Source organism: Narcine bancroftii, chromosome 3, assembly GCF_036971445.1.
Source record: "Narcine bancroftii isolate sNarBan1 chromosome 3, sNarBan1.hap1, whole genome shotgun sequence".
Lineage (NCBI taxonomy): Eukaryota > Metazoa > Chordata > Chondrichthyes > Torpediniformes > Narcinidae > Narcine > Narcine bancroftii.
In genome coordinates this window covers 154,768,405-154,786,908 of record NC_091471.1, presented here as the reverse complement: position 1 = coordinate 154,786,908, position 18,504 = coordinate 154,768,405, and the positions used below count along the sequence as shown (strand labels likewise).

The following is an 18,504-nucleotide window of genomic DNA, read 5'->3' as shown; positions in this document are numbered from 1 at the left end:
AGTGCTTAGCAGGATGGTGTTTGACGTTCTGCCGCCAACCCAGACAGACTGAGGTTTTTTTGTTAGGAAGTCTAGAATCCAGTTACAGAGTCTGCAAACACAAGTATTGTCTGCATTCTGCAGCTCAGTGACTGAGGATGAGATTATCCTGATTCTGCTGTATACTGTCCAAATGTTAATCAGTTTCCTATTGGTTCTGAAGGTCAGCTCCACACCAGAAGTAAACAATCCAGTGATTATTGGAGGATCAGAGGTGGAGAGGGTGAGGAAATTTACATTCTTGGGAGCCACTATCTCAGAGGATCTTTCCTGGACCCAACACACCAATGGCATCATGAAGAAAGCACGTCAACGCCTCTACTTCCTCAGGAGTTTTCAGAGGTTTGGTGAACCCTGGGAAGTTTCTACAGAGGTGTGGTGGAAAGTGTGCTTCTTGGCTGCATCATGGACTGGTATGGGGACACCAATACCCCTGAACGTAAAGCCCTGCAAAAGGTCGTGGACATAGTCCAGGACATCACGGGAAAAACCCACCCCACTATTGAACTACATCCACGATTGGATTGGATAGCAGCAGCAATCATTAAGGATCCACACCACCCAGCACATGCTCTGTTCTCACTGCTGCCATCAGGAAGAAGGTATAGGTTCCACAGGACTCACACCACTAGGTTCAGGAGCAGCTGCTACCCCTCTACCATCAGACGTCAAACTCAATCCAACGTCTTCTTATAGATGGCCATCTCTGAGGCTTCCTCGTATAATCTTCCACCATCACGTTCCCTCTGTTCGTCCGCTACTGATTTGACCGACGCACGCATGCGCAGGGCTTTTCCGCGGTGACGGGGAAGGAGCGACGGACGCTTCGGAATGACGTGCGCCTGCACGGCTTGTAGGAGCGCAGCGAGATGATGAGATGGCCAGCCGCGAGCCGATTGTTGGCCGCGTACGCGCCGCCGAGGAGTCCCCCGAGCTGGAGGGTAATCGCTGCCTTCGCGCCTGCAGACCACCAGGCTCGCGCTCGGCGCGCACCGCACGCCAGGTGGGGCAGCGGCCTATCAGCGGCGGGGCTGGTCGGGTCGGCTCCTCTGGCGGCGCAGCCTTTCCTTAAACTGATGAGGCTGGACAAACCGATCGGTAAACCAAAGCGGGGTGGGGTTGGGGGAGGGGAGTGCATGCCGGGGTGGGGGGGGGGGGGGGTGGATGAGTGCGCGGGGGATTAGGATATTGGTTGGGGGAAGAAGCTGATGTGCAAGGGTTCATAAGGAGAGGACAGGTGGTGGATGGTGAAAATTGAGGGGGAGTAATTTGGGAGGCTTTTGTGTGTTGAGATAGTGTTGAACTGAGAAGGTTTAATGGGTAGGCAAAATGGGCTGTGAATGGGCATAGACTGGAGAACGTTAATCGAGAGGACACCACTCAACTCGATATACTTTTAACACAGACACTACCTTCTGGTAAATTATTCCCGTTTTTCTATGTAAAAAGAGCAGAACCGGAATGGGGGTGACATTCCAGTTCTGACTTTTTTTTGCCTAGACCCCTTGTCGTTTTCCCAGAATGCCTGCAGTGTAAACACTGCAAGTGTTCTGGGACTAATTCGGATCAAAGTGTACTGACATTTTCTCAGTATATTTGTAATTTTCTTAGTGCTGCCTGCTCTCTCCCGCAGTCCGCTGTCCGGACAGTCCGCTGCCAGCTCTCTCCCACGGCCTGCTGTCCCACTGTATCCCATTGGACCCCTGTCTGCTCTCTGTTGCAATGAGCCTAACCAGAACCCCAACCATAGCCCTAACCCTATCCCAAATCCTAACCCTAACCCTAAAGTGTTAATATAAGGTCACCACTATGCAGACAAATTTACCCCAGGGCATATCAAAATGCACAACTGATCCCACTAAGAGCTAGAAACTAACATAGGGTAATGAAAGCATAGGCCAACCAAAAGTGCCAGTTTATAGTTACACAGAACCTCTGAGAGAGGAGACCAGTGAACACAAGAGGGATGATTATCCTTCCCACATATTGATAAGTTAACCTGAACCTTTACCCTAGATTTGACCCTAGGTCTGCCAGATTGTGACCAAGCTGCTCTGTGGATTTGTCCTTATTGAACAATCTGAAGCCTACCGCCTCACTCCCCCCACTGACACCCCACCACCAGCCCCCAACGAAAGGTAGCAGTGATTAATAAGGGATTGCTTAAGGTGGTATGTGAGTGGAAAGAAAAAGTTTGAAATTCACTTCTTTCAATCAATACTTGCAGTAGATTTTCCCACACACTTAATTGTGTGTGCATTTCCCCCACTCCTTTATACATTGTCAACATATGTCTTATTAAATTGTGTGTTTTTGTTCCATGCTCTTTCATATTGTGCATGTATGTGCTTTATTCCCACGCTCTTCTATTAATTGTTTTTTAAAAATAAAAATACCAATTGATAGCAAACCCTTGGTTTCAGACTCGTCTCTCACTTTCTCAACACAACAATGACCAGTGTGGGGACCTTCAGTGTTTCTGTTGGCATTACTCACCATTATCACCCAATTTCAACCTGGCATATAAAACTGGGGGAATATTTTTGAGTGGGTCTAACATTGCCGTCAAATACAGTATGTTATATGTGACATTAGATGCAGACACCGACACTATTGAGTTATACATCCTGCCACTTTTGTTCATGGAATGCCAGTATGCTAACTAAAATCACAGACAGAAATGGAGATTTGCAGTTTTGGTTATTCCTGTGTCCAATGCTGGGATATCAGAGACTATTTAACGGTAAAATCCAGCGAAGTCTGTAAAAATCATGTGTTTCCAGGTACATGTGCAGCAATTGTAATTTCCTCAATATTTTCCTCCAGTGTAGGCTATCTGAAATAAATAGTTAGACAGGAGCAGATGCTACATGTGCTAAGTCACTTGCTAATCTCCTTTGATTTTCCCCAATTCTTGTTGTAAACCACTGTGTGGTTGTTGAGGATTTGGTCGAGTTCTGGCTGTGAGGTGTCATGTAGTTTACATTGAGTATTGAACTGATTTCCAGCCAGTCGAGGGGAATGTGTTGTAGCCAGTTTCTTCTGAAGAGTGCTGGTCCTTGGGTATCTACGATGTAGAGAGAGAGAGTGTTTTGGTTGCTTTTGTTTGTATTGTGCTTGGACCATACTTTTTCCAAACACTGATTCTGTCTCCTACGACAGATCTTAGAGTTATTTCAGTTGTTTTTAACCAGGAGGCATGGTAGCAAGCATAACTTTACATGTAACAGCATTATGGACACCTCTGTCCCTGTGTCTAACTCCATCTTCAGGGGGTGTCTGTTTATTTTTAGCTGTATAAAGATTGCTATGTTTCTTCCATTTATTCCTTGGATGTATAATATCTCAGGAGCTGAAATTTCAGGAGCTTGAAGGTCAGCCGTTGGGCTGTTATCATTATCTTTGGTAGGTTGCCTCTCTCTGCAATTGTTTTGACTTTAGCCGCCTATTTAGTTGTAGGCCACCTGCACTTTAGAAGCGGACATTTAGCTTTGATATGTCCTTCTATTCTGCAATGGTTGCATTTAGAATTTTTGAAGAAACTGTTTTCTAGTCGGTGGTTGTATTTCCCACAACAAAAGCATTGTTGGCGGGAAGACCTCCTGACTAGAAGGTCTGGTTGACCCACATCCAAGTTTTTATCTGTCATTTCAGAGCTGCAGGCAGTTCTGTATGCAATCTGTAATGTAACGTCTTGATCCATTCCTAATAATTTTTGCCTTGCTTGGTGACTTGGTGACTAATCTGCCTCACAGTGCCTGATTTAGAAACTGCTTGAAATGACAGTGCTCTGCTAGTTTGCGCAACGATGCCAGGTATTCACTTACTGTTTCTCCTGATCTCCTTTCATAGAATCGTTGACTTTCTGCCATAACTGGTGGTTTGGGGCTTAAATGGTTCTTTAAAGCTGTGCATAATTCGTTGAATGTCTTTCTCCCTGGATCCTCCGGGGACAGCAAGGTCTTAAGAGGTTGAATGTTTTGCTGCCCATTATACTGAGGACGAGGGCACGTTTGTGGTTTTCTGGACCTTCCACAATATTGTGGGCTAAGCAGTAGTAGTTCAACCATTCTACGTAGTTATCCCAACTTTCTTCTACTTCGTTGAATTCCCCGAACTTTCCCTCTGCCATCTTGGCACGCTTTCACCTTGATCATTTGGCAGAATTTGTTGGGGTTGTTAGGCAGTTGTTTTCCTTCTCATGGTATGGAGTATGTGTAGGGTTTGTTTCTTTCCTCGTTGCCACTATTGTGTATGCACTCACATAACTAAGACTCAGACGTGATGCTTTCTCTTCGTTTACTTCTATTAGACTAACCTGGGAACTGACACACAGGGTTATATAAATATGGAAGGGTGACATCATGACGTGGGTGTCATTTTGTTTAGCAGAGGCCGGGCTTATACCGAACATTAAATATTTAGGGATTTGGTCAGATAATAATCTGAAGAATTTATATAAATTGAATTATTTATCATTACTCAAAATGTTGAGGAAGATTTTTTAAAATGGATCAATTTACCTATAACTTTAGTGGGAAGGGTTTATTGTATTAAGATGAACATATTTCCAAGAATATAATATCTTTTTCAAACATTACCTATTACATCAATTTTTTCTCAAGAATTGAACAAATATGTCAGGAAGTTTTCTGGAAAGGTAAAATGCCAAGAGTCTCTGTAGAAAAGCTGACATGGAAATATGAACTGTGAGGCTTACAGCTTCCTAATTTCAAAAATTACTATTGAGTGGCACAAATGACATTTCTTACTTTTTTTGAAAGAGAAGAAAAACTGGAATGGGTTAAAATAGAACTGAATAAAATAGGAGAGAGAAAAATGGAAGCATTCATATGGAATGCAAAATTGATGCTTGGTTTAAAAGAAACACCATTGTTGAAGCACCAGATTAATATCTGGAATAAAATAAATGATGAATTGGTGTAAGAGGATGTATATCACCTAAAATGACTGACTCAAATCTGATACCTTTTTAAAAAGATAATCAATTTTTAGATATTTGGTTTTGTAATGGGATTATTAATGTTGAAGATTGTTATGAAAAGGGTCAATTGATGTCATTTGAACAATTGAGAAATAAATATGGAATAACCTAAAATACCCTTTTTTTTGTTATTTTTAATTGAGAATATATTTGAGGGACAAGCTAGTGAATTAGAAATTCTTATTAGGAGAGAAATTGTAAAGAAATTTACTTCTATAATATGTTCTTTATACAAATAGGAACTCCAAAATGTGAAGTTCATAAATCTAGATAGAGGTGGGAACTAGATTTGAATATTGCAAATGATGAGCAAATATGGGCACATCTTTGCAGCGACTGTATGACTAACACTGTTAATGTAAGGTATATATTCATTCAGTATAATTTTTTACATCGGTTATATCCTTACACTAGAAAAATTGAATAGATTGAAATTAGATTGATCAGATCAATGTTTTAGGTGTGGTGAGGATGTAGGAACATTTTTACATTCAACTTGGTTTTGTCCCAAGGTAAGACCTTTTTGGGTGGATTTAGGGAGCTTTTTGCATTTCTGTAAAATCCAGATTAATTTTTATTGGGAAATATTGAAGGAACAAGACCTAAACTAAAATTCCCAACATATCAATTGGAATTTGTTAAAGTTGCATTAACAGTGGCAAGGAAATGTGGTGCATTTACTTGGAAATTGGATATGCTTTTGGGTATGGCACAATGGAATGCAGAAATTCAAAGTTGTATTCCTTTGGAAAAAATTATATATAATTTGAGAAATAAATCTGCTACGTTTTTACAAATTTGACACCCATATACTCAAACATTAGGTTTAAATTTGTAATATTGTGCTTCCTGTGCTTCTGGACCTGTGAAAATCTTCTCTGAATTGTATTAAAGAACTCTGTTTAAATCTATGTGTTAGATGGCATCCCTTTTGCAATCCTGAAAGTTTTGTTTTTCTATACTATATTGTATCTTTTATATTAATTATTTATAATATATAAATAGGGTGAGGGCTTGGGGGGACATTCGGGTGGGGATATATACCATCATGAATATAGTTTCTAGTTTTTTTTTTGCAATTTGTATTATAATCTTTACTGCATGTATGGAAAAAATTTTTAAAGAAAATATTCAAAAGAAAGAAAATTGAATGCCCCATTAGAAGTCAATGGGTTGTACATGATATAAATGTTCTCAGGTGCATCAATTTCAATACAAGGAGTAATGTAGAAAAGGGAGACTAGCTTAGAGTATGGATTAGCATGTGGAATAATGACATTGTGATCACCAGTGAAACTTGGATAGAACATGGGAGGGGGCGCCACGAAAGGGGGAAGAGTGACATTGCTCGACAAGGAAAATATCACAGCTGTGCTCAGGAAGCACAAACCAGATGGCTTATCTACTGAGGCTATATGGGTGGAGCTGAGGAACAGGAAAGATATGACTACACTCATGGGGTTGTATTATAGACTGCCCAATAGTCAGCGAGAATTAGAGGAGCAAATCTGTAGCGAGATGGTAGACAGCTGCAGAAAACATAAGGTTATGATGGTGGGAGATTTTAATTTTCCACAGGTTGACTGGAACTCCCATACTATAAAAGGGCTGGATGGCTTGGAGTTCATCAAATGTGTTCAAGAAAGTTTTCTAAATCAATATGTATAGGAACCAACTAGAGAGAGTGAAATACTGGATCTCCTATAAGGGAACAAGAGGACAGTTGACAGAAATATATGTAGGGGAACATTTTGAGTCCAGTAATAATAATGCCATTAGTTTCAAGTTAATTATGGAGAAGGATAGGTCTAGGGATCGGGTTGAGATTCTAAATTGGAGAAAGGCCAATTTTGATGAAATTATAAAAGATTTAGAATGTATGGATTGGGATAAGTTGTTTTCGGGCAAGGATGTGTGAGGTAAGTGAAAGGTGAAATTCTGAAAGTACAAAGTTTGTATGTTCCTGTCAGGATTAAAGGCAAGTTTAACACACATAGGAAACCTTGGTTTTTAAGGGATATGGTGGTCTGGTTTGGAAGAAGAGAGAGATATAGGCAACATGGAGAAAATTAGGTTCTTGAGGACAAAAAAAAATGCAAGAAAAATCTCAAGAAAGAAATCAAGAGAGCTAAAAGAAGACGAGGTTTCTTTGGCAGACAACATGAAGGAAAATCTTAAGGGTTTCTATAAGTATATTAAGAGCAAAAAGATAATGGGACAAAATTGGCCGCCTTGGAGAGTGGTCAGCTTTGTATGGAGCCAAAAGAGATGGAGGAGATCTCAAATGTGTTTTCTTTCATCAGTATTCACTCAGTAAATGGGCACAGAAAAAAGAAAGCAAGCAGTGAGGTCATATACAGATTAAAGAGCAGGAGATGTTTGCTGTCTTAAAGCAAATCAGGGTGGAAAAATCCTCAGGGTCTGACAAGATATTCACTTGGACTTTGAGGGAGGCTAGTGTAGAAATTGCGGGGCTCTAGCAGAAATATTTAAAATACCCTTAGCCTCGGGTGTGGTGCCGGAAGATTGGCGGGTAGCTCACGTTGTTCCATTGTTTAAAAATAGGCTGCAAATGTAACCCTGGAAATTATAGGCCAGTGAGCTGGACATCAGTGGTAGGTAAATTATTTGAAGGTGATCTAAGAGATCGGATATATAATTATTTGGATAACTAGGATCTGATTATGAATAATCAACATTTCTTTGTGTGGTAGATTATGTTTAATCAATCTTATAGAGTTTTTCAAGGAGGTTACCAGGAAAGTTGACAAAGGAAAGGCTGTGACAAGGTCCTGTATGCGAGGTTAGTCAGGAAGTTTCATGTGCTAGGTATTCATGGTGAAGTAGTGAACTGATTTTGACAATGGCTGGACGGGAGAAGCCAGAGTAGTGGTGGATGATTGCTTTTTAGACTGGAGGCCTGTGACGAGTGATGTGCCTCAGGGATTGGTTCTGGGACCATTGTTGTTTGCATTTATATCAATGATCTGGATGATCATTGATAGAGACGGTAAATTGGATTAGCAATTTTGAAGATGACACTGAGATTGGAGGTATTGTGGACAGAGAGGAATCTTTTCTAAGCTTGCAGAGGGATCTGAGCCAGCTAGAAAGATAGGCTGAGAAATGGCAGGTGGGATTTCATGCAGACAAGTGTAAGGTATTTGGTTTTGGAAGAACAAACCAAGAAAGGACATACAAGGTAAATGGTAGGTAATTGAGAGGTGTGGTACAACAGAGGGTTCCAAAGAGAGCTTTTGGCATATTGACCTTCGTAAATCAAAGTATTGAGTTTAGGAGTTGGAATATTATGGTAAATTTGTATAAGATGCAGGTGAGGCCAAATTTGGAGTATTGTGTGTAGTTTTGGTCACCTAACTACAGGAAAGTTATCAATAAGATAAGATTTATTAGGATTTTGCTGGGACTTCAGGAAAAGGTTAAGCAGGTTCGGACTATTCCCTGGAGCATAGAAGAATGAGAGGAAATTTGATAGAGGTATTTAAGATTATGAGGGGAATAAACAGAGTAAATGTAAGTAAGCTTTTTTCAACTGAGGATAAGTGAGATGCACACCAGAGGATAGGAGTTCAGGGTGAAAGGAGAAAAGTTTAGGGGGAACATGATGGGGAACTGCTTCACACAGAGAGTGGTGGGAGTGTGGCACGAGCTGCCAGCTGAGGTGGTGAATACGGGCTCTATTTTAATATTTAAGAAGGATTTGGACAGGTTCATGGATGGGAGAAGTATGGAGGGCTATGGACTGGATGCAGGTCAGTGGACTAGGCAAAAAAAATGGTTGGAAACTGACTAGAAGGGCCGAAGGAGCCAATTTCTGTGCTGTAAAGTTCTGTGTTTCTATGGGATAGTGTTACAGTTAAACAAAAGTGCAAGGCATATTGTCACATAAGACAAAAATGCGGGATATAGTATTACAAAGTACACTTAAATAGTGCAAGGCCTATTTTACTAGTGAGAGGTCTGTTCAAGAGACTACAAGAGCAGGAAAAGCAAGAAACAGTCCCTGATTCAGGAGTGCGTGCTTTAAAATTTGTGGGGTGATGGAAGGGGAAGAGTGTGTCGGGGCTGCAATGAGTCCTTTAATATTTTGGCAGCTTTCCTGAGACAATGGGATATGTGTTGTGTATTCTTTCCTTAAAAAATACATTTGCGCAAGGAGAAATGTTGTGCCTTGTTAGGTCTGTGACGTTATGCCCCTGAATATACCCACAACACTCTTTCCCTCTTCCCCCCCCCCCACAAAAATAATGGTTCGTTTAACAGCATATAAGCAGTAAGTATACTAAACTACCATAAGCCTAACGAATGTAAATATAACTAATCATGTTAATTACTATTCCGCGTAACAATGTAAATGTTTTGGTATGAAACACACCAAGTCGGCAAGTCATTGTATGTAGTCCCTCAGAGGTATTGGAAGACGTCTTTCCCTTTTGGATCTTCTTGGAGATGAAGGAGGACTTCAGGAGAAGGTAATACCTCCTTATCGGCTCGCTCTCAGGGCTGTGAGCTCAGCAGTTGGTCGGCACTATTCTATGTCTGTTCTCCACTGCCCTCCTGAGCAGCCCATGATGAGTGTGCCTCCACAATTGGTAAGGGAATTATCTTAGGAGTGTCACCATTGAAATGTTCCCAAAATGAGGTGTCTTGGAGATGATTTGTCTTTGGAGCAGACACTGGGTCATCCACTGCTCTTAACTGGCAGATGTATTACTTCCATCCTTTGTTTCCCACCAGTACAGAATATGAATGTGGACTCTTCTTTAAGAAGCACACCTCTTATCCATGTTTCTTTATTTTCTCGGTAATCCCTTACCAGTACTCGATCCCCAATTTCCAAAGATCTGATCGGCTTACTCAGAAATGTTGACTGTTGGATACAAAAGCCGATGTCTAGGTGCACTGTAGTGAGTTAGGTTCTTAAGTTACGCTCAAACATCAGTTTTGCTGGCATTCATTTCATTGTGGAGTGCAGTGTGTTTCTAAATGACACAGGAAATCTGCAATTTTGTGATTCCATGATATTTTCAGTGTCTTCTTTGTCTTCATGGCTGCACAAAGCATTCAGCTTCTCCATTGGTACTTGGGTGGTAGGGTGCCGACAAGAAGTATCGTACATTGTTATAACATAGAAATAGTTTAAAAGCATCTGATACAAATTGAGGTCCATTATCGGAGATTAGTTCTATAGGTAATCCTTATCCTGCAAAAATATCTGCAGTCTCTCAGTTGTCTGTCCTGTCATTGTCATTCACTTATGTGATACTACTGGCCATTTGGAGTGTGGATCAAACACAATAAGAAAATTTTCACTCGTAAAATGGACCAGTGAAATCAACATGAATCTGGTGCCATGGTTGTGATGGCCATTTCCATGGGTTAGCTTCAGCTTGGGGTGCTTTGGGTTGCATTTCATGGCAAATGTAACATCTTCTCACCATCTGGTCAAAATCAATGTCAATTGATGGCCACCGGACATGCACGCATGCCAGGGCTTTCATTCAGACCATCCCAATATGATTGATGTGGAGCTCGGATTACATGGTCTCTTGCTATTTCTTAGGAATGATTGTCCTTGTCCCCCACAATAAGCAACCCTCTTTGATCGATATCTCTATCGATCCCTATGGTTCAGGAGAAATAGTGTTGACCTTGGGCCACCCGGTTAAGGTGAAGTATAGAACCTTTGACAGTGTCCGTACAATTTTGCTGATAGTTTTTGCTGTCATCGGTAAATGAAGTTGTTCCTAATTAATAGCTGTTGCTTCTGCCGTCCAGTTAATCACCTCTTCTGTCTGTTCAGTCTAAAGCAGAGGTAAGCATGATAAAGCATCAGCATGGCTATTTTGGTTTGCTGGACTATGTTTTAAGTCCTAATCGTATGCCACAAGTTCCATTGCCCACCTTTGAATTCTTGTCACCCTTTCTAAAATTAAGGTGAACTTCCTACCATATAGGTATTGATAAAATCACTTTAGACCAGAAATTACGGCAAGTCCTTCTTTTTCCAGTTGTGCACAATTACGTTCACAAACTGTCAGAGTGGGAAGCATAAGCCACAGATTGTTCTCCCTTTTCTGTGACCTGCAGCTGTACAGCATCCAAACCAACTGGCAAAGCATTAACAGCTAGGATTACTTCTTTATCTGGGTTGGTTGCGAACATTATCGCTTGAGGTCAGTAATTTCTTCAAGCGATTGAACGCTTTATTTGTCTCCGCATTCCAGCACCATTTCTGATCTTTTTTCAAATAATTGGTTAAGTGGGCTCAACAGCATTGATATGTTGGGGATGTGTTTTCGATAATGGTTAACCAAACCCAAGAATTATTGTAGTTTGGTTTGATTTGATGGACAGGATTCCCTGCGGACAGCATCAGTGCCAGCTGTATCCATTCGGACTCCTTCACTATTAATTGTAAATCCCAAATATATTACTGAGGGTATCAAAAATATGCATTTGTCTTGGTCAGACGGACTTTAGCTTGTTGCAGTCAGGCGAGGACCTTTTCCAGGTTTGTTGGATGCTCTGTGTCGTCACGACCTGTAATGATAATGTCATTGAAGTAGTATCCAACATTTATTCTGTGCAATAATTTGTCCATAACTGCCTGAAACATCATTGGTGCAGATGATATTCCATACGGCATTCTAATGTAAGTGAACAATCCCAAATGAATATTGATTGCCACATACATTTCGATTCAGAATCCATTTCAACTTACTGGTACGCTTGTGATAAATCCAATTTCATGAACTTTTTTCCACCATTCAGAGCTTGAAATAATTCCTCCACTCTGGGAATGGGATGTTCAGGTACTTGCAGAGGTTGATTAATGGTGATTTTGTAATCATGTCAAATTCGAATTTCACTTTTGGCTTTTCTGACTGGCACAATAGGAGCTACTCAGTCGCTGTACTGAAGTTTTTCAATGATTCCTTTGTTTTTCAATCCTTTGAGTTCCAACTCAAATTTTTTTTTTAAATGGCAAAAGGTACCGCCCTTGGCTTGTACGACGGATTTGGCATCAGGCTTCAATTGCAATTTAGCCAGACCCTTTCCAAAAACTGTTTGATACTTCTGAAGCACTTGCTCCAGCTTTGATTTTGGCTCACCCTCAACTTCCTTCCAATCCAGTTGGATGTGTGACAACCACTCTTTTCCAAACAACGTTGGGTCCCTTTGTGTCACTGACGTAGAGGGACATTTTTTTCAGTGTCTGTCCCTTGTATTCGATGTCTACATTTTCCTAGCACTTTGACTTTCTCCCCATGACCGTCTTCAGTACCATGTCGGACTGTTTCTTATTAAGATTGAGTAATAGTTTTACTTTAGAGCTTTCGGCATTAAGGACACAGCTGCCCCTGTGTCCGAATAGTGTTGTAGGTATATGCAGGTGTGTGACATCACATAACAATATTGTACTGTGGAGTTGGGAGGAACCATTTTGATTTGAATAAACAAGGCACAACACTTCTTGTGCAAGTGTATTTTTTAAGAAAAGAATACACATCAAATTGGCGACGAGGATAAAAACGAAAACTATTTCATACTCCGAAGGTTAAAGAGATTTGGATGTGTTAGGTCTGCTTTGTTCATGAATGAGTGAGTCAGACACCAGACTGAGTCGAAATCAAGGTTCTTTGTACTTTATTACCGGATTGTAACACTTGCAACTAACAGTGTTAGTTGGAGAAGGCGCATTCTGCCGTTATCAGCAAGTGGTGTTTATTTTATACCTCAGGATACGTACTTAGTAAATTATCATACCATTACATTGTCCAATGAATAAACTGTTGCTATCCTTCTCTGCTAGCTTGCTGCACATCAATTTGTCATTACCACTCTTATCTTGAGAGTACAAGTTCATTCCCAGCTCATGATGTTTTTACCTAACAATCCCTCCTTTGTCCTCTTTAGAGGACAATCTTGCCCTGACTATGCTACCACCGCGTTCGCCTATTATTGTCAAGCTCTATACGGGTTCTGTTCACGGGGTTGTTCGGCTGGTGGGCGAGGGCTCCCCCCAACCCTCTTTTGCGTATACCCCCCGTCCGTTTCCCCGATCCCATTGCCCGTTTACAAGTTTCATCCCCATTTTCCCCCAAGCAAATAACTAGCTAATCCCCCCCAAACATTAGTAAGTACCCAAGTTAACATATGGTCTACAATCTATTTCATAATATTTGTTCTACAATCTATTTTATAATGTTTGTGTTACAATCAATGTTATAATATTTGTGTTACAATCTATTTCATAAACTCTCCTCCCCGTCACATTCTCCATCAGACTCCAGATCGATCTCAGCAACTTTTGACGCCTCCTGTAATGTGAGATAGTCCCGCTCCGCAGCCTGCACAGCTTGATATTTCGGAGGCAGCTCATCGTGGTTGGCAAAGGCTCTCTCAATGGTCCTCGTGACCAGCGTTCGAATGCATGGAATACAACAACAGCCACAAGTGATAAAAATTGATACAGAAATGAACAATCCTAGCAAAAGTTGTCCTAACATTGTGCCCCATCTCCCAAACACTCCCTGTAACCAGGACAAAACAGGGTTAGAGACTCCAGATTGGGCTTTTAATTCCTTCTCCAATGCCCTAAGTTTTGTTAGCCCCTTAGTGAGTGATCCATCTGGCCCTGTGTTATTAGAGATAGAAGTGCAGCATAGATCTCCAAACATGGCACACACTCCGCCTTTTTCTGCCAGGACCATATCAATCGCTATCCTATTCTGAAGTGTCATAAGGGAAGTTTCTGACAGTTGTTGGTGTACTGCCTCAACAACGTCCCTGGTCAAATTTGCAAGGCGCTGGACATTATAGTGAATTAGGTTGATCCTATTTACATTTTTATTTACTGTGATGGGAAAAATTGCACTAAATATAGGAAAACTTTCAAACCCAGCTGCAATCTCATCGACTAGTTTAAATTCGTCCGGTATATTCCGGGCTTGGCCAATTGCATCAATCCATACCCCGTCAGGGTTCCTTCCTCCTGGCCCCAAGAGTCCAACACTCCTCCTTCTTCTCCACATCCAACCCTCTGTGTGGTGTAAATCTAGGGCATCCTCGTCCCCCTCCTGCCTTTCCACAATCAGGACTGGCGCATTAAGCGTTACTAGAGCACACCGACCATTCCAGTTAGAGGGGAGCCAGTTATACAGCACTCTCCCTCCGCAAAACCACCAAATATCTGCCCTAGCCTGGGTCAAGCGGGTTGCACTACTGCTGCCTGAGAGATCAACATGAGTCCTGCACGAGTCACTGGGCAGCCAACCCATGTGGAAAGCGTGCGCTGCTGTGTTGTTATTGGCGAAGCAAGTAACATTACTTATGCCCGTGGACCTAAAGATAGGGGGGGCCACATTAGCCGGAGCTATGGGAAACGCCTGTTCCCATGTCAGACACCTATTCAGTGGGTTAGATTCTGACATTAGGTTCAAGGCGCAGTCCATAGCATCTGTCTCCTCAAAAATCGATCTGCTCATCCGTAACAATGGCCTTCCTCGGGCACAGATCCAGCAGTTCCCATACCCTGCCTGGTCCACATATTTATCCATCTGTTCTATCCAGGAGTTTGTCTCATCTATACCTGTCTCAATTGCTATCTTCTCTCCCCTGGACAGCTTCGTACTGTCAAATGTTCGCAATGCCCCCTCTGTCGAAGTGGGTTTAGGTATGTCCTTTGTGTAGGTTTGTAAGTCGAACCTCACCATTCCCCAAGGATCTTTTCCACTTACAGACACTCCAATCATTAGGTAGAGGAGGTCTCCGACACCATGTTCTCTCCCTGTGCCCCCCTCACATATCTTAGAGCTCCATCCCTTCATATCCCACGGGTTGTTCAGCCCCGCTTTTACTGCCAAAATCAGGGGATTCTTTCCTTCCGTAGTATGGGTCACAGCACCACGTATCGGAGATTTTAGTGAAAAAATTATAATAGGGTCTGCTGGACCCTTTGTTAAGGGGTTTTCTTATCCATCTAGTGTCGGGTCCTGTCCACCACCAAACCTCACCCCAAGACGGACATACATTTAGGCCCCACTTAGGATATCCTCTCTGAAAGTTACACATGTAAATATCATATCCTCTCCAGGATGCCTCATTCCTACCACACGCTATTACACTGCATAGATCGAACTGGAAGGTGCTATCCCTGTCTTTGTCTATCTTCAGAATAACTTTGGCCCCGCAGGGATCCAAGCTACTCTGTTGACTTATTTGGCATCCCATCAGTAGGAATGCCCATAGGGCCCTCGGCATTGTCCACATGAGTCTCATCAATTTTTCCAAGACTGGCTACTTGCTGTTTTGCCTTGGAACAAAAGGCAAAATGATGCCAATTATTATCCCCTGGTTTGTCAATTCTTACCGACCTATCTGTTACGGCGCTAACAGTGTATGGTCCAGACCACCTAATTTCAGTCCAATGTACTTTCCCTGGTTTACGGATATACACCAGGTCTCCCTCCTTCACTGGAACTCCTTCAGTGTCCGGGTTTTCCTTATTTGCATTCGCCACCTGTTGTGAGACTAAAGCAACCATATTACCCAGCATCTGCATATAATGGTCCAGTTCCACTTCCCTTTCTTCCCACAACTTTACCCAGGCTGGATCAGTCTTTGGACCGGGCATGGGTCGACCCGTTAGAATCTCGTGCGGTGACAGGAAGGTATCTTTGGCCTTCTCTTGTCGCATAGACATCAGTACTAATGGCAATGCCTCGACCCAATTCAACCTGGTCCCACCCAAAACCTTTCCTAATTTAGATTTTATCGTCCTGTTTGCCCTTTCTACCAGCCCCTGGCTCTCAGGCCTATAGACACTACCGAAACGGTGTTTGATCCCTAAGTATTCTTCAACCTGTCGGATCAGCTCATTCTTAAAATGAGACCCATTATCAGAGCATATCCTGCTGGGGACTCCGTAGCGGGGTATTAACTCTCGCGTCAGCCAGCCTATTACACTATCCGCATCTTCCCTCTGTGTTGGGACAGCCTCCACCCACCGTGAGAACCTATCCACCGCCACTAAGAGATATCGGTATCCTTCCTTTGTCCTAAGGTCAGTACTCATATCTGTATAGTCAATATAGATCTCTTTCCATGGGGCTGTCGGTACTGGAAATCGTAAAAGCGGGTGGGGTAAGGTGATCCTTTGGTTATGCCCATTGCAGATAGCACATTCAGCTCTAAAGTTGTCAATGTGCTCGCGTAAGTGGGGATTCCACCAATGTTGTTTAAGCGTATTATAAGTTTTGGTGGCGCTAATGTGAGTCGGCCCATGTGGTTCTTCAAATAATAACGGAAGTAATTGGCGGGGGGCAACTATCGTACCTATCGGGGAGCGCCAAACATGTACTGTCTGATTGTCATAGATGATCTCCTGTCGTGTAGCACCGTGTTTCATCCATTCCTCTTTCTCACTTGGGCTAGCTATTTCCTGTATTTCTATCAGGTGCTCAATATTCGGTGGGGGTCCCTCTCCCTCCTTTTCTGTGTGATCACTCAACTTGCTACAATCTTCCCTATTCTCCAATTCCTCTTTCTTGCTATGGGACCTCAAAATCATCCCCTGTGTAGGTTCATGATAACCACATGAGTGGTTTGGCTGCCCTGTCAGCTGCCGTGTTTCCCTTCCCTTCCTTTGTGTTTTCAAGGGAATGGCCTGCCACCTTAATTAGGCTCAGAGCCCGGGGAAGCATGACCGCCCTGACCAGTCTCCGTAAAACCAGATCATGACGGACGTTTTGTCTGGCAGCAGTCCGAAAGTCCCTTCTTATCCACCCTGGTGCTTCAATATGGACTGTACTCCAAGCATACGCAGAGTCAGTATAAATGTTAACCGATTTACCTTCGCTCAGCTCCGATCCTCTTATGAGCCCTATCACTTCTGCCAATTGTGCTGATGCCGGTTGGGGAATGATAGAGGACTCTACTAGATAGGGTGCATCATCCACCCATCCTACCACTGCATATCCCACCACATTACCCTCTGAATTTTTGTGGCAACTTCCATCTGTAAATAACTCCCAATCCACCTCCTCCATGGGATCCTCAAATAGCTTCTCCCTCAGCTTGGAATCTATCTTGACTCTTGCTACACAGTCATGCGTTTCCATCAATCCCGAGTTCAATCCCCTAGCCATGTTGGACTAGTTGTCCCTTGGCGACCTGAAGGTGATGTGAGGACCCTTAAGGGCGTCCTCCATCTTAATGGATCTGTTGGCCGAGAAGCTGAAGGCATTAGACATTAAAAGGGCTGAGACACTGTGGTCTGTATTAATAACCAGGGGATGACAGAGGACAATATGTGCGGTTTTTTGTATCGTTCTAGCTACTGCTGCGAGATATCGGAGACATGGGGCCTTTCCTCATTCTACATTGTCTAGTCTGCAACTATAGTAACTCAATACCTTCCTTCGTCCTCTATCCTTCTGATATAGTACTGAGCTAACAATGCCCCCAGTTTCAGCCACGTCCAAGTGGAATTCTTTACTATAATCCGGATTAGCCAGGCTGATCGTTTTCCCCAATTCATGTTTAACACGCAGGAAAACCGCCTCGCGTTCTACATTCCACCTGACTGGTTCCTTAAGCCTTCGGTGACCTATCTCTGTGACCATTTCCCTCAAACCCTGGGTCAAACTCACATATCCTGGGACATAAGTTCGACTATATCCACAGAGCCCCAAAAATGCTAGCATGTCTTGTACTGTTGTAGGTTTCCGATAACCTAGTATCGTTTCTCTATGTGCCTCAGACGTGGCCGTACCATTTTTACCGACGAGTCTTTCTAGGAAAGTTACCACCCTCCTTCCAATCTGACATTTCGACCTCTTTACTTTAAACCCAGCCTCACCTAACCCCCTGAGTAAAACCGCTGTCCCCATTAGGCACCCATGTGCCGTTCTCCCTGCTAATAGCAGGTCATCTACATACTGAATCAGTGTAACATCTTCCGGGAGCTTCAATTTCATTAGGATTTCACTAAGGGCCTGATTGAACAGTCCTGGACTGTCCTTATAACCCTGAGGTAATCTAGTATATGTGTACCGATTTTCTTGGTAAGTGAAGGCGAACCAGTCTTGGCATTCCTCGGCTAATTTTAAGCAGAAGAATGCGTTTGCCAGATCAATGACAGTATAGTATTCGTGCTCTGGACTCAGAGCCCTAAGTGCAACGTATGGGTCTGGGACTGGTCTCCCGATGGTCTTGGTAGCAAAGTTAATTTCCCGGAGGTCGTGTACCATCCTCCAGTCTTTTCTACCCGGTTTGGGGACAGGCATGATGGGCGTGTTCCACATGCTGTCTGGTGCCGCCCTCAAAACCCCCGACTCCATTAACCCTCCTATCGTTCCTCTAATACCCACCTCCTGACTGGGCGACAAGCGGTATTGTTTTCTCCATATCGGTTTCTGCCTGGGGTTGGCCAA

The 18,504-nt window shown here is 42.8% G+C and overlaps 1 protein-coding gene across 6 annotated transcripts in view; it reads left to right on the top strand.

Moving 5' to 3' along the window:
- Nucleotides 1–845: 845 nt before the first annotated feature.
- The window catches only part of coq2 (coenzyme Q2 4-hydroxybenzoate polyprenyltransferase), a 43,191-nt gene continuing 25,532 nt past the window's right edge, over nucleotides 846–18,504 (top strand). For 3 of the 6 annotated variants that reach the window (XR_011353845.1, XR_011353846.1, XM_069925445.1), the window contains exon 1: nucleotides 846–1,137. Coding sequence is in view for 2 of the 6 variants with exons in the window: in XM_069925445.1 (XP_069781546.1) it covers nucleotides 909–1,137 (229 nt within the window). In the remaining 4 variants the exon portion in view is untranslated. The remainder of the gene's footprint in view (nucleotides 1,138–18,504) is intronic. The other 3 variants (XM_069925446.1, XM_069925447.1, XM_069925448.1) reach the window with 3 other exon arrangements.